This window comes from Triticum aestivum, chromosome 3D (assembly GCF_018294505.1).
Source record: "Triticum aestivum cultivar Chinese Spring chromosome 3D, IWGSC CS RefSeq v2.1, whole genome shotgun sequence".
Taxonomy (NCBI): domain Eukaryota; kingdom Viridiplantae; phylum Streptophyta; class Magnoliopsida; order Poales; family Poaceae; genus Triticum; species Triticum aestivum.
This window is the reverse complement of record NC_057802.1, coordinates 449,303,354-449,318,720: the sequence shown is the minus strand read 5'-3', so window position 1 is coordinate 449,318,720 and position 15,367 is coordinate 449,303,354. Positions and strand designations below refer to the sequence as shown.

Genomic DNA, 15,367 nt, shown 5'->3' with positions numbered 1-15,367 from the left:
TGAACTGACAGAAAATCTGGACCCCGTGAACACACAAGCTCCCCGGCGGTGACCACGACCAGGGCAGGGGGTGTTGCAGCTGCAGCCGGAATCTCGACTAGCAGATGCTGGAAGCGGCGACGGCCGGTGCTACGAGCCACATCGGCGAATGCTGCATGTGTCGATGGCCGGCGACGATGGAGTTGCGTGGCCTCATCATCCAGCTGCGGCCGACGACGGAGGTGGCTATCTGCGGGGGGACGGGTGCGGCGAAGGCGCAACCTGATGCGCCGGAGGGCGACGGGTGGCCCGCGGTGCGGGAGCCTACTCCCAGAGCGGGGGATTTTTTTCCGGAGGGGATCTCGCGGGCTCGTGGTGTTGGGAGAACGAAGACGACGCGCGGGGCGGGGCCAGCTGGCGAAATCAAGCAGTCAGGAACGTGCGAATCGGGCGGCTGGCATACGACCGGCCCAACCGTTCGGCCAGTGCGCCGGCGCCTATCACTGCCATTCCGAAATGCCTTGCACTAATCACGTAGCTGGTGAGTATTACCTCCGCAACATTTTATAAGACGTTTTTTAGAGTCCATCACAGTGTAAAAAAAAATACAAATTACGCAATTTGACATGGAAAAGAAATATACTAATCGCATCGTGTAAGCATGAGCTGTCATCCTGCCTGTCCACCAATCACAGTTGGAGATTCTGACAGGCAAGGGGGGATATGCGAAACACCGCACCCATCTTCGCCCCCTTGCAGGTAGGTCCCCACGTGCCGTTTCCCCCTCCCCGTCTACCTCCCTGGAAGCGGCCTCCACCCCCTCGTCCTCCCCGGATCTACCCCGACGCCTCCTCCTCCTCCCGCACAGCCACCCACCGCCGGGGGAGGCGACCGAGGGAGCCCAGTCGTCACCCGGAGAATCGAGGGGGAACGCGCCGAGGGAGCAGAGCAAAATGTTCAAGTTCCTCAAGGACGTGGTCGCGGGATCCGGATCGGGCCTCAAGGACTTCCCCTACACCATCGGCGAGCCCCACGCCTCCGCCTGGGGCTCCTGGACGCACCACCGCGGCGCCTCCAAGGTACTTCACGCCCGCCTCCTGCCTCCCCACCGGGGGCGGGCCGATTGGATCCCCCGTAGGGCACGCGAGCTTCTCGATGTCGTGCTGAACTGGTGATCCGGGAGCTGGAGCTAATTCCGTGCGCTTTTCTACGGGGATTTAGCTTGGGCTTTCGGTGCTTCGAGGCCTCGTGCGCGCTGGACCTTGTATGAGCGTGTGCCCTGTAGCAGTCTCAGGTCAGGGTACAGTTTTCTAGTTCGTGTCAGGCTGGTGCTAGCTTTGGCAACGTCGAAGGAAGTCAAATAGCTGAGTTCAGTGCCCTTAGGAAGTAGAATTCGTGGATCCAGTGCTTAGTTGATAATCTCGGTTAGTGGATGGTTGAACTTGAAATGGATTGCATAATTTGTGGAGGCCCTCCATTGTGATCCAATGTATTGAAGTGTGAAACGTTTGTGCATAATGTTACCGCTGATCACCCAGGTTATTTTCACCGTAATTCTGTTTCCAACATAACCGTTCCCTTGTCTTCTCCAGGATGATGGATCGCCTGTGTCTATTTTCTCACTGTCAGGGAGCAACCCTCAGGACAGGCACATGGTTGCTGGCCGTAATGGTGTTAAGAGATTACGAACAGTAAGTTTTCTCATTTTTATCTATAAGATTATTGATAACTAGGAGTGCTATTACTACGACATATTAGAGCAAAGTGAGTGGTGGTAAACAATTAGTCTTAAAAACATTACGACCAACACAAAAGTTGGGAAACAACTGTAGACAGCATATATTTAATAATGGTGCTATATCTCAGCTTTGCAAACATGATTTTCTAATATACTTCGAGGCAAACAACTGTAGACATCATATATTTAATAATGGTGCTATATCTCAGTATTGATAACATGATGTTCTAATATACTTCAGTCAATGTTTATCATTTTTGTATTGGCACCTGCTAAGTGCTAAGTCAGTTGAGTGTTGTTTGTAATGCAGGTACGCCATCCAAATATATTATCCTTTCTTCACAGTACAGAAGCAGAAGTTCCTGATGGACCTGCTATAAAACACACAATATATATAGTCACAGAGCCTGTTACACCACTTTCTGAAAAGATCAAAGAGCTGAACCTGGGAGGTACACAGAGGTACAATGCGCTTCTCTTGTCTTCTCGTGTTTAACAAAACTTGGCATGCATGTGCGTACTTGTCTACCGTAAGGCTAGCTGAGCGATATGATTTGTTTTAACTAGATTATATTTGATCCACACTAACTGAACAGTGATTCCATAACGCTGAGGATCTGTAATAACATTCCTGTGTGAAAATATCTAATAACCAAGTTGGAATCTGCTGGTAGGCAAACCAGTGGCGTTGTGTCTGAGAAGTCTAGAGATAAAGAGTTCTTATCAGTGTTCACCGTGGTGCTACCTTGTAACCAGTGCTCGCCTCTGACTGTTCACACACCCAGTAGTTATCACACGACATAACCAACTCGATCATGCGGCCTGATCGGTAATTGCACTGATAGGGGCACAAAATCATTGTATATGAATGGGTATACTTCATAGTAGACTGTAGACAGCAGTTTACATGGTACTGCACAAATTCTAGTCAAGAGTCATTGGTATGTTGGCTTACTGTGCCATTGCTACCCATTTCTTGAGATCAAAATTTTGCAGTTGGCTGGCTATCTTCTTTTGTCCTCAAGATTTTATATTTTTATTCCATTTTCATTTTCATTTTTGTTCAGTATAAACTTTATTCTCATCAGTAAGTTGTTCCAGAGATGAGTATTTTGCTTGGGGTCTTCACCAGATATCAAAAGCTGTGAGCTTTCTCAACAATGATTGCAAGCTCGTAAGTTCCTGCCTTAATATGAAACCTTATCTTCTATTTCTTTTCCACGCAAGCTGTTTATAAAAAAATCCTTTATTTGTTGCTATCTCATATCTGCTTGTAGATTTGATTACTGCTAATGGTTGCTGGATTGCTGCTTGCTCATTATATCGTTCTATATTGTTCCAGACACTGAAGCAAATTTTATATGTTATTGTGCCAATCGATTTGTCGCATCATGCTTGAAGCCCAAGCCATTTTCAGAACTTCTTTGTTTATTTGGTTCTATGGCTTTTGACAGAGCTTTTTCTAGTTATTACATGTCTGCCACTTGAGCATACAGACTTTTTTCACCGGAACAAATTATTTTCTGTGAGATCCTTAATTTCTTCATCTTTTTCGTAGTTAAAAAAGGCGTGCCTAGGCTCTAGGCAATAGCAAAGAAAAGCGCAAGGCTGTGGCAAACCGAACAATTAACGCCTAGCTCTTAAAAAAAAACTTTCATCCTTATTAAAAGATTAATGTGGGATATATAACTTTGGCATTAGATCATGCGTTCAACCTAACAGCAAAATCTGTTGCAAGCCTTACACTCCAAACCCTTGATGCAGATGAGGCCAAGTATTATTCCGCTGTCAAACGGCTTATACTGTGTTACTTCATTGAGCATTTGATTTCTGCTTTAAGTTACTCCTTTACTATGCACTGCCTTTTTGAGAGGTTCTCACGGATCATAAAATACCATGTTTCTCTTGCTTCACTGCAATTTATATTTATGTCTGTGAACTGTGTCAAGCCAACCTTGTTAGTTGACATTACTTGTTAACCGATAATTAGAGGATCTATATAATGCACATGTAGTAGATATACTTGTTGAACGTACAGATATGTCTTGGTGACGGTAAAATCATGTTGGAGGATGTTTTATGGGGTCATATTTGACCTGATATTGTGATAATTCATAACTTTATTGTTGAAAATAACAAGTACTGTCAGTATTTCAATCTTAAATGAGCTGGTTGCTGTCCCTTTATCAATTTCAGGTTCATGGAAATGTGTGCTTGGCTAGTGTAGTTGTTACTCAAACTCTGGACTGGAAGCTTCATGCTTTTGATGTTCTCTCAGAATTTGATGCCAATAACGAAATCGCTAGTAGCCCTATGTTGGTAATGCCTCTCAATCGATACCTTTATTTATGCTAGACAGATGTAGCACTACATACAGTTCTCTTTCAGCTATGTTTTGGTGACTGTTCAAACCAGCTTTTATGTCAAGCTCGGAAATTCAGAAATATATATTATTTTCCGTGATTACATCATATAGATGTTTGAATCTATGTCAAGATCTTCTCATTTTATGTTCATCTGCAGCAATTTGAATGGTTAGTTGGAGCACAGTACAAGCCACTGGAGCTGACAAAGTCAGATTGGGCTTCAATTAGAAAATCACCTCCGTGGGCAATTGATTCATGGGGATTGGGTGAGCTGACCTAACTCACTGCATTGTAATAGGGTTCCCTTTCCTCAATTGCATTCTTATGTGGCGGTTCTGTTTATTCTTCATGTTTAAAAATGGGGAAAACTTCTTTTTCAAACGGTTCTCACCACTACCAGTTGCGCACTCGCTCTTCTTTACTTAACCTATCGAAGTTGTTCAGTTATTTCGCAATGGGTATTTTCTCTGTGCGTGAATGCATGGAAGTCTTTCATGGTAATTTTACCCATTTTGAATTCTAGACCAAGTCAATGGTGAGATTGACTAATGAAAAACTTGTCAAGTCTAAACTAAGAAAATCAGATGATATCCACTCTTCTGTGTGGTGATACTTCTGTTTGGTGCACCATCCCTCTTGTTTCTTCAATGTTGCTCCTTATGCACAACGAAATAATGAGAACATATGACACAACATATGTCACTCATTGCAGGGTGTTTAATTCATGAGCTCTTTTCTGGTGGAAAGTTGAGCAGGACAGAGGACCTTCGCAACATTGCTTCAATCCCAAAGGTTAGCTTGCATGACTGTGTGCTGGGGTTTGGTTTGTTCTTGAGCTATCTTGTGAACACATCAGATTCTCCATTGTCTGTACCGTAGAACATCATTGACATGGTTTCTCTGACTTCTAATGTTATTGATTTCGTTTTTGTTTTGTTGCAGTCTCTGCTTCCAGATTACCAGAAGCTCTTAAGTTCTACACCTTCTCGTAGAATGAATCCTTCAAAACTTATTGACAACAGCGGCAAGTTCAATAGTTTTTCATTGTCATTCAAGCACTATTTTTTTTCATTTTCTCCGTCTTTTATTAACACCCATCTTCTTCAGCCTTTGTTCTTAATGCTGTAATTAACAATTTGGCTTTTAATTTCAGAGTTTTTCCAGAACAAGTTGGTAGAGACCATCCAGTTCATGGAAGTTCTTAATTTAAAGGACAGTGTTGAGAAAGATAGCTTTTTCCGGAAACTCCCAAATATAGCAGAACAACTTCCCCGTGAGATAGTTCTGAAAAAGGTACCGTGAAACTCCCAGTTAGAACCCATGAGGCCTGAGTTTGGACTTTGTTAATTTTCTGTGCAACTAACTGGAGTTCCTTGTTTATGTTTATATCTTGTCTACTTTGTGAATAGTTGCTCCCTGTATTGGCATCTGCTCTTGAATTTGGTTCTGCTGCTGCTCCAGCCTTGACTGTTCTGTTAAAGATGGGTTCCTGGCTTCCAGCTGATCAGTTTAGTACTAAGGTTTGTCATCATTTATTTTGCTTTTGCTCAATATATATTTTGGTTCTTGACCATCCAGTAAAGATGGTTTGTGGGCTTGTCACTCATGTTGAGAATACTGGCCCTTTTCAGGTTTTGCCAACTATTGTGAAGCTTTTTGCCTCGAATGACCGAGCTATCCGAGTTAGTCTTTTGCAGCACATAGATCAGTTTGGAGAGTCATTGGCATCTCAAACAGTTGATGAACAAGTATGCGCTCTATTTTTATATGGTCGTATGTTTGTTTCTGAGTGTTCACATTTGACAGGATAATTCTGGATTTGCAGGTTTTTCCTCATGTTGCCACTGGGTTCTCTGATACTTCTTCTTTGCTCCGTGAACTGACACTGAAGTCGATGCTTGTATTGGCACCAAAAGTGAGTTGCACGTACTTCCACGTTGGGCCTAAGTTTTATTTGACTAGGTCTACTATTTTAGGCTTATGGGTTTCACCTCTAGCCTACCCCAACTTGTTTGGGACTAAAGGCTTTGTTGTTGTTGTTTGTTGTTGTTGTTGTACTATTTTAGGCTTAGTTCATTTGAAGATTTTGAAACTATAACCATTCTTGCTTCGGAATTTTGATTTTTGTGTTCCCTTTAGTCATAATTATGGTTTTAAAGAACAATCCAGGGACTTCAGTTTGTTTCATGGTCCTCCTCTATTACATGAGAGTTTTTTTTGTCTTTTGTGCTAATTGGCTGATCTGTTACTGTAGTTATCTCAGCGTACAATCTCAGGATCTCTCTTGAAGTATCTCTCTAAGCTTCAGGTGATGTTTCATTCTAGTTAAAATTGGTTTCAACCCAGTGATGCGTTGTTGGATATGAGAAGGGTTGTACAGTTGAGTAAAAGCATTGTTGTTTGTCTTCAGGTGGATGAAGAACCTGCAATCCGGACAAACACTACAATTCTTCTTGGGAATATTTCAACTTACATGAATGATGGGGTTTGTTCCAAAGATGCTCTACCTTTTTCGTTGCTCTTATTGCTAGTTTTCCTTTGAAGTGTTGCTTAGATATGCTGCACTAGTGATGCTGCGGAATTCTAGATGTGCCAATTGGCATATCTCGGGAGATCTTGACCACAATTGTTTTTAAGTCTTGAATCCTAGATATTCTCCATCAGTAAGGTTCTATTTTTTGTTGAAAACTAGCTGGTTGCTGGCGGCAAACACATACAATAATGAATGAAGACCGGAAGAAAATAGTACTAGTTGGCCACGATTTGTCACAAAATGGAAAGATAGCAATGTCTAGGGGCAAGCTTAAAATCTTTTCTTGTTTGATTGTGCAATGCAAGTGCAACTTCTGCTTTTTCTTCTGTGTCCTGGATATGGACTTCATTTGATTTTTTTACAGTTCAACCTTATTTATAATCTTTGTTAATGCGGCTCTGTTATTTTTACAGACTAGGAAGCGAGTATTGATCAATGCATTCACAGTCCGTGCATTACGTGATACCTTCCCGCCTGCTCGAGCAGCTGGTACATTAACCTGAGCAGATGTGTTGTTGTACTATTGATAGAGCATTCCTCCACTGATTATTGTGACAAAGTATGAATCATTATTTTACCTTGCCAGGAATCATGGCACTGAGTGTCACTAGTTCATACTACGAAATGACAGAGATTGCAACCCGTATACTGCCTAACATTGTTGTCCTTACATTTGACCCAGACAGGTAAGTTGGAACCTTTAGCTCTAGCTCTCTCTAGTATGTCATTGCTGGAATAGAAGACTGCTGGCCTAATCACTACTGCCTCCAGTTGTTACATATGTTGTTTTTAGACATGTTTGCTAGTGGTGTTTATTATGAGGTTGTCCCTAATCACTCCCTTTAGCTGGAGCACTCTTACGGACTAGCAATTTGTGGTTAATTAGTAGTTTTTGTTACAATACTGTCCCTATTTAACTCCCTTTTGTTTGAACTGCACTCACAATAAAGTGATGGTTTTCCCCTTTTAGGATTGCGTTTAGGGACTTTAAGCCATTTAGCATCAAAATTAAAAAGCGATATAGGCATTCATCCCATCCATCGACTGAGGAGAACAGCTGTAAACCCGCCTAATTTTATTATTAATGCAAATTTGAGCTCCCAAATTCCATCTGAGTGGATGTTCTGTCCTATTTTATTCACTCTCTCACTGCAGCCTTTCTTCTTTGAACCCATAAAAGCTGAACCCAGACCTCCATAGCCATGTGTATTAATATGTTAGTATTCACACATGTCTCCTTTAAAAGCAAGCCTTGGTTATTAACTTCCTATCCTCCCGTGACACGAGTGAATCTTGTGATCTCACAATTAAAAGACATCATTTGAGCACTAGATGCATCATTAGTTTTAAAGAACTGGCATATTCCACTTTTGACAAAAGTTGATATATACCTGAATACAAAGTTTTAACAACCAAAGTGGTCAATGCCAAGATGGCAAAATGTGACGTGCATCACGTAAGGCCTTTTTCATTTGTTCTTACTGTACTTTTTTGACTTGGTCTTTCAGCTAATCCATTCTTATTTTCTTTATAGTGATGTGAGGACCAAGGCTTTCCAGGCTACTGACCAATTCTTGCAAATAGCAAAACAACATCATGAAAAGGTAGCATATCTAGTTTATATGCCTACTATAAATTGACTGTTTTATTACACTAGCTGTGGATTGTGGCACAATATGCTGGCTGTTAACTTAGTGTTGCAACATGTCCTTTTGTTTTCTTTATTCCAAATCTAATATGTACATGTGATATTTTATTTTACTTTGAAACCCACTTTTTAAAATTTCAAAATAGAAAGAACACATATGCTTAGGTGTACAAAATCCATGTCCTATGCATGTTTATTATCATTAACTCTTTCTTACATTTATTATTTCCTTGATCTGCCCGGATGTTGGCTGGTGAAGGTACCAGATATAGTATACTAGCCTAATTGTTCCAAAAATACATTCATGTATACTCCCTCCGTCCCAAAATAAGTGTCTTAACCTTAGTACAACTTTGTACTAAAGTTAGTACAAAGTTGGGACACTTATTTTGGGACGGAGCGAGTATATCATTGCTGCGATAAGGTTCTCCGCTGTGATGTTGCTAATACAACATATGTACCTCTACCCTTTTGTTTTATCAGTGTTGCTCTTCTTATATTGTGATTATTTTTTTACTTTGTTGTGTTTTATAGCTTAACACAGGAGACAACAGGGCAGCCGAAGGTACTGGTGTTCAGTTAAAACCTGGAAATGCTAGTTTACTTGGGTAAGTTGTCATATGTCCCAATCATCATATGCAAGCTTGCTTATGTCTTTCAAGGTCCTACATGTACTGCAAACTAGAGTTTTCCTAACTAACCTCATTTTAAAACAGTATCTCTACTTGAATGCTTAGAATTGTGTCTAGTATGTGTTTAGAACTTAAAACAATCTTAGACTACAAGATTTCTTATCTATTTGAAAACTTAAATTTTGGACATATTAATATCAAACTGAACTTTCATAAACAAAGGAAACATGCAAAAAACATTGATTGTGGGAACCATGCTGTAAAGGCCCTTGGTGAATGTAGTTATTTAGTATTCTCTCTGTTCACTATTATAAGATGTTTTGGATATTTCAGTATGGACTAGATACATACTGAAATGAGTGAATAAACACCTAAAATGCGTCTATATACATCCGATTTCAGAAAAAAAGTTACTCCCTCTGATCCGAATTAAATGACACTGCCTCTATACAATGTCCATTTTACATTGTATAGAGGATGCGTCAATTAATTCGGATCAGAGGGATGTGTCAACTAATAGTGAACAGAGGGAGTACATATCAACTCATGTAGCAGATGCCGCTGAATATGTCTGATGCTAGCATGCTTGCTAGGAAACACCCATTTCTTAAGGCAGCCGTGTCAATTTTGCGCTGCATTGTGCTCTGGGATGTAATAACGTCCATTAACCTTTGAAAACTATGACACTGGTATTTTTTTTGCTTGAAACTAACTAGTTAGTGTATACAAGAGCAAAAACTTAGCCACTTCCCTTCTTTACTTAGCCAAATGAAGCCTGAATGATGTATGCATCTACAGTTGTACTGGAGCTATCTTTATGCCTTTTCAGTTTATCTTTAGAATTTTCTGATTTTGTATGCAGTTGCTTTATTACTTACTAGAAAGCGTACATATACAGGTGGGCCATGAGTTCTATTACTCAGAAGGGAAAACCTTCCGACCATGGTCCAGTATCTACTGCAAATGCCAGTAACTCTCAAGTTTCAGCACCCCCAAGTACCACATCAGGTATTATTCATTTTCTAAATTTCTTAAATCCTTGGGAGTTTTGATCTCAGTTTTCATCTCTTCCATAAACCTGGAGGGCTTATAAAGGTGTCAAGGTGTAATTTTGTGGAACGAGGATTAACAGAAGTTATAGATGTGTTACATTGCATGTGAGTCCTTATGTTGGGTATTATATTGTCACAGATACTCACTCTGCCCCAGCAGCATATGCACCAGCAGCCACTTCCAACTCTTTTGATCAAACTGCACCAGCATCAGCAAGCTCATCTATGGATGGATGGGGTGAGCTCGAGAACGGTAACCAGGAAGAGAATGGTAGTGATAACGAAGGATGGGATGATGTAGATCCATTTGAAGAAAAGTCACCGCCATCTCTTCTTTCTAACATACAAGCTGCCCAGAAACGTCCGGTGGTGCAACCAAAGCAACCAAGTAAGTTTTACCTTTCTGTCGTGGTGCATTTGTATCTCAAGGAAGGACATATGCATCTCTGTTAAAACACTTATTGGCTAATTTATTTTCTCAATTCAAAAATTTCAACCATAGTTCCAAGTTCATCAAGATCAAATCAGCCAGCGGCACCAAAAGCAGAGGAGGATGCTCTATGGGGCCCTACGGCTGTTCCGGCACCCAAAATCGCACCGAAGTCTGCAGGCATCAAACCCTCGGTATCGCACAATGATGATGATGATCTCTGGGGTTCAATAGCTGCACCTCAGCCGAAATCATCTGGGAAGGCTTTGAAACCAGCAGCAGCGAATAATGACGACCTATGGGGTGCCATTGCAGCACCCCCGCCGGCAACCAAAGCTAGGCCTCTGGCGTCATCCGGTAGGGGCCGAGGAGCAAAGCCAGCACAACCAAAACTTGGTGCTCAAAGAATAGGAAGGACCTCCTCAACTGGCATGTAGAGTGCCATGATACAGTTGTTGTACAAGGATGCAACTTTTTTTCCTTTTCTTTTGTCTTTGATGTGTCTAGGAGATCCTCTTTGTAAACTAGCCCAATCATTTATACGACATGAACATTGCTTGAACTCTGCCCGTTGTATAATATCACAATTGTGTAATATGGTGGTAGCTCAGGAATTTTATGTACATCACAGGTACAGTGCTTGAACTGTGCCATCAATATATGATTTTGCCTTTGTTTTCCTGGGCTTAGATTTGTTTGGACGAACCAGACAAGGTTTCTACAGATCTTCTAAATGATAGTCTGGATTCATCTAAGAATCGTCCTAAAATTTTGGTGTTGCATGTTGTATGCATGTCGATAGCCTGTGACCAGGATTGTGCAATTTTTACGATAATATGTACCGTCAGGAGCTACCACTCTGTTGGTTTCTATGATGAACTGGGGATTAACATGCAGCTCTAGCTTCCATGTTGGAAAACCGCCCGAAACCACCATCAGCCTGTTGCAAGCAACCACAGATCTCAGCTTACAACACGGCACAAAATTGTTCAGCGTATTAAGAAGTATACTCGGCAACAATTTGTGGGTTAGGAAATTGTTTACAGTACTCCCTCCGTTCGGAATTACTTGTCTTGGAAATGAATATATCTAGAACTAAAATACGTGTAGATACATCCATTTCTGCGACAAGTAATTCCGAACGGAGGGAGTAGCTGTCAGTAAGCGCAGCACCCAGTATGAAGCCGGGGGGTGCTGTTGCAACAAAGCATAGATCACACTGAGCTCAACCAACGACGGACAGTATTATCGCGACCTGACGCCACTGCATTCCTTGTGTGCCTGATCTTGATATCCTGGCAAAGCATAAGTGCACTAGAATGGCAAAAATAGTTGATAGCAGCAGGAATGCAACGATTCCAATGACAAGAATACAAAATTGCCTTCAAAATCGACTCACACCAGTGGAATCTAATAAACTCTGAAATTGGCGCGCGTGCATGGACATACAGCTCAGCATCACGGTCAATTTTTTTCCTTTGCCCTTCCATCAGCCCTTTCCTGATGCAAAAGATGGCGGTTCATTCTTTATTTGACTAAACAACCGACCTGAGCCATGCCAACGATTCAGAACATGCTGACCATTGCTGGTGTACTCTGAACCACATCTGGTAAAAAAATCTGGCATTGTCACACCATTGTCTCAAACAGGGCCGGGTACTTCCTCCCTAGAAGGTCCAAGGGCGTGCGTGGAGCATTGCATTTCCACAAGCAATTGCATGAGGGGCAATGCCAATTGATCAGGAGTAGAATGCAAGCCTCGAGAAAGTTCACAGTTTGTTCTACTGGCTGTCGAGCACCAGGATAACCATCCACCAATCGGTCCGCACCTCGGATTATGCAAAACAAATGGGAGCCTGTTCGATCTGGGAGTACTGGTCAACCTAACAGCGAGTCCATTTTGCCCGCTGTTGATCCAGCCCTCCACTTTTCTCATAGCTGGAGTGGAAGGACAGTAGTAGCATAGTCACCAAGCCTGTTCCAGTGCAGTGAGTACTGAAGATCCGGAGTGAAATCTTCCTTCTCCTAACAGTCAGCACCAAATTCTTCACCAGTAGTCTTTGCAGGAGCATGCTCCACCTTCGAAGCGATGGAAGCGGCTCGCGTCCCTGACGAGAAATGCTCGGTTGACAATTGCAGAGACCGCCTTCAGGAAAGAGTGGCAGTCCCCGCATATCCTTAGGTTCTTGATCACCACAATCTCACTGTCATCAGTGTTCAGCATACCAAAGGCCACAGCGAGCTTCTCACTGTGAAAGCCGATCAACGGCGCAGCCATCTTCCCAGAGTACCCCTCGTCCACTCTGCCTTGCCCATTTTCCACAGTGCCATCTGTTTTCTCCGTCACCATTTGTTCAAGCTTAATCACGAGCTCGTAAATCCTCTTTGCCTGCGGATGTGAGTGGTCGTCAGCCATGAAGAGATGAACCCTCCCCTTGTGTTCGACATAGCTGCACCCAGGCTCCTTCTTGAGCCCGCGCTCCCTCATCATCGCCCGCACCCTCACTACACCATCCGGTTGTCCCGTGTCTGTGTATATGTTCGCCATGAGCACATAGTAGCCCACATTGCTCGGTTCGAGCTTGATGACATGCTCGAAAGCCTCCTCCCCTATCTCCACATTCTTATGTATCTTGCATGCCCCAAGAAGGGCACCCCACACGGCACCGTCGGCTGGCATGGGCATTGAAGAAATGAGTTCTTGCGCCTCCTTGAGACGGCCGGCCCGTCCAAGGAGGTCCACCATGCAGGTATAGTGCTCCAGTGTAGGTCGCAACTGGTATGTACTCTCCATTGCTGAGAAGTACTTGCGCCCCTCCTCGTACATTCCAGCGTGGCTGCACGCCGACAAGAGGCCGACCATTGCGACATTATCTGGCCGGATGCCTTCTGACACCATCGCCTGGAAGAGATTTACAGCAACATCGCCATGCCCGTGCATGCCGTACCCAGTGATCAGTGCCGTCCAAGACACAATGCTCTTCCTAGGCATTTCGTTGAACAGCCGCTGTGCCTGGGGCAAACTGCCGCAGCGTGCATGGAAGTTGATGAGAGAGTTGCAGAGCTGCATGTTGGCGCGGAAGCCTGGGAGTCTCTCCTGCATGTAGCGTTCGACACCCAGGCCTACACCGCGCGCTCCAAGGTGGGCACATGAGGAGAGTACGCCCACGAGCGTCACGGCGTCCGGCTCCACACCACTGCCATCGTGGCCACACATGCGGCTGTAGAGATCAAGGGCGTCCACCGCGAGGCCATTCTGCGCGTGGGCCGAGAGCACGGCGTTCCACGAGACAATGTCACGGGAGGTCAATGGCATCTCGTCAAAGACCTGCCGGGCAAGGCCAGCGCCGCGGCGCGCGTACGCTGATATGAGGCAGTTGGCCACGTTTGTCTCGGCGGCCAGCCCTGCTTTCCCCGCGAGGGCATGGAGCTGCGGCACGAGGCTATGAGGAGCGGCAGGGAGCAGCGTCATGAGCGTGACGGCGTCGAAGGGGGCGCCGGCCGCCCGCATGCGGCGGAAGAGGGCGAAGCAGGCGGCCGGGAGCGCGTGCAGCGCGCATCCGGAGATGAGGGAGTTGAAGGCGGTGCGGAGCGTGGTGGGAGGCGTGGACGCGAGGGGCATTTCGTCGAGGAGTTGGTGGGCGCGTGGGAGCAGGCCGAGGCGGGAGTAGGAGGAGAGCAGCGAGGAGAGGAGGTAGGCGTCGGAGGAAGGGAGCAGGCCGCGCTTGTGACCGAGTGCCTGTATCTGGGCGACGCCGGAGACCAGGGATAGCGCCGTGCAAGAGATGACCGCGGCTGGTAGCGCAAGGGCGTGCGGCGGCGGCGAGGGGTCGCCGCCGCGTAGCAGGGCTAGGACCTCCCGGTGCCGGCCGAGGCGCGACAAGGTGCGCACCCGGGCGCTCCATGGCTCCGTGCCATTAGCGTCGCCTGCTAAGGCGGCGGCGGCGGAGGTCGTCGCGGAAGTGGAAGGCTCGGTGGTCATCTTTAGCCAGCACAAGCCGGGAGTTTTTTTTAAGTAAATTTTGAGGGGACGAGATGATCCCGACCTAGTTGCGAAACGGTGCTTCCCTCCCAGGGCCCAGGTCGCTGGTTAGCTGTTGGCGGCCTAACAAGGCCCAGGTCGCCTAAACGGGACCATATGGCATCCGAGCGGTTCGTTTCCGCCGCCGCCGCCGCCGCCGTCGCCGTCGCCTCCCGATCCGATCCCCTTCCTCTATGCGTACTTTGTTTCTGGTTTCAGATCAACCAGCTCGTTGAAGCAGCGCGAGAGTTGCCGACGTTCATCGCTGATGCCCGCTACACGCCTGACGTTACATCTCCAACAGCTGATGGAGCAGCTTGACCAAGAAGCCCAGTCCAGAGCTCACTTGGAGGAGGAGCTTGTCAAGGAGAGGCAGGCCAACGCTCTTTTGCAGGAGCAGCTTCGAAAGAAGAACGAAGATGAAGCCACGTACAAGCAGCAGATAGCAACTCTCACGCAGAGGAATCAAGCTGAAGCAAAGAAAAGCAAGAGTGACGTCGCCAAGCTCCAAGATGAGATAAGGAAGCTCACTGGTGTTCTTAAGGCTAGGCATGAGGAAGACAAGCTGAGCTGGGAGCGCATTCAAGGCGTCTTGAAGGCTTGGGAAGATCGCAAAGCTGCTCGTGGATGTAGTTTAGCTGAGTAAAATGTACAGAGAGATGTACAGCCATAGTCCGATTCTGGGTGAGTAAAAAAATATGTCCAGTCCTACAATCACATACTGTGTTATCACCATGGCACTTGTTATTTGTGACCTCTAGTACAGAGAGTTTTATGTGCTGTATTTTTTTGAAGGACATGGCTAGGAAGCGCAGCTACGCTCGTTCGTTGTTTAGAGCGCACCTTCATATATAGTAGGTATGTGTCCTTGTGTCCAGCTGCTAGACTATAAAAGGAAATTGCTTAGCCACATCCCGTGGCGCACATGGATACTGCTAGAATCGGCCTAGATCTTGTCCCCACGTGCA

General features: G+C 44.9%; 2 protein-coding genes across 2 annotated transcripts; one reads left to right on the top strand and one right to left on the bottom strand.

Moving 5' to 3' along the window:
• The first annotated feature begins 745 nt into the window (after nt 1–745).
• Nucleotides 746–11,059, top strand: LOC123079572 (N-terminal kinase-like protein). The gene is made up of 21 exons (XM_044502366.1): nt 746–1,058; nt 1,572–1,670; nt 2,028–2,179; nt 2,819–2,891; nt 3,914–4,036; nt 4,241–4,349; nt 4,796–4,875; nt 5,026–5,107; nt 5,237–5,376; nt 5,493–5,603; nt 5,715–5,831; nt 5,909–5,998; nt 6,338–6,391; nt 6,494–6,568; nt 7,030–7,105; nt 7,203–7,302; nt 8,151–8,220; nt 8,799–8,872; nt 9,795–9,904; nt 10,088–10,336; nt 10,451–11,059. Exons 1-21 carry the CDS (start codon nt 933–935, stop codon nt 10,813–10,815), a joined length of 2,475 nt encoding a protein of 824 aa, XP_044358301.1. The 5' UTR covers nt 746–932; the 3' UTR covers nt 10,816–11,059.
• A 629-nt stretch (nt 11,060–11,688) lies between these two features.
• LOC123079571 (putative pentatricopeptide repeat-containing protein At3g11460, mitochondrial) lies at nt 11,689–14,393 on the bottom strand. The gene has a single exon (XM_044502365.1). It carries the CDS (start codon nt 14,358–14,360, stop codon nt 12,426–12,428), a length of 1,935 nt encoding a protein of 644 aa, XP_044358300.1. The 5' UTR covers nt 14,361–14,393; the 3' UTR covers nt 11,689–12,425.
• Nucleotides 14,394–15,367: the final 974 nt, after the last annotated feature.

Bases quoted from the DNA above. Each gene is read 5' to 3' on its own strand.
- LOC123079572 (XM_044502366.1), top strand. From the start codon at position 933: ATGTTCAAGTTCCTCAAGGACGTGGTCGCGGGATCCGGATCGGGCCTC. The intron at 2,180-2,818 runs GTACAATGCGCT...AAGTTGTTCCAG, and splicing joins AACCTGGGAGGTACACAGAG to AGATGAGTATTTTGCTTGGG. The intron at 4,037-4,240 runs GTAATGCCTCTC...GTTCATCTGCAG, and splicing joins TCGCTAGTAGCCCTATGTTG to CAATTTGAATGGTTAGTTGG.
- LOC123079571 (XM_044502365.1), bottom strand. From the start codon at position 14,360: ATGACCACCGAGCCTTCCACTTCCGCGACGACCTCCGCCGCCGCCGCC.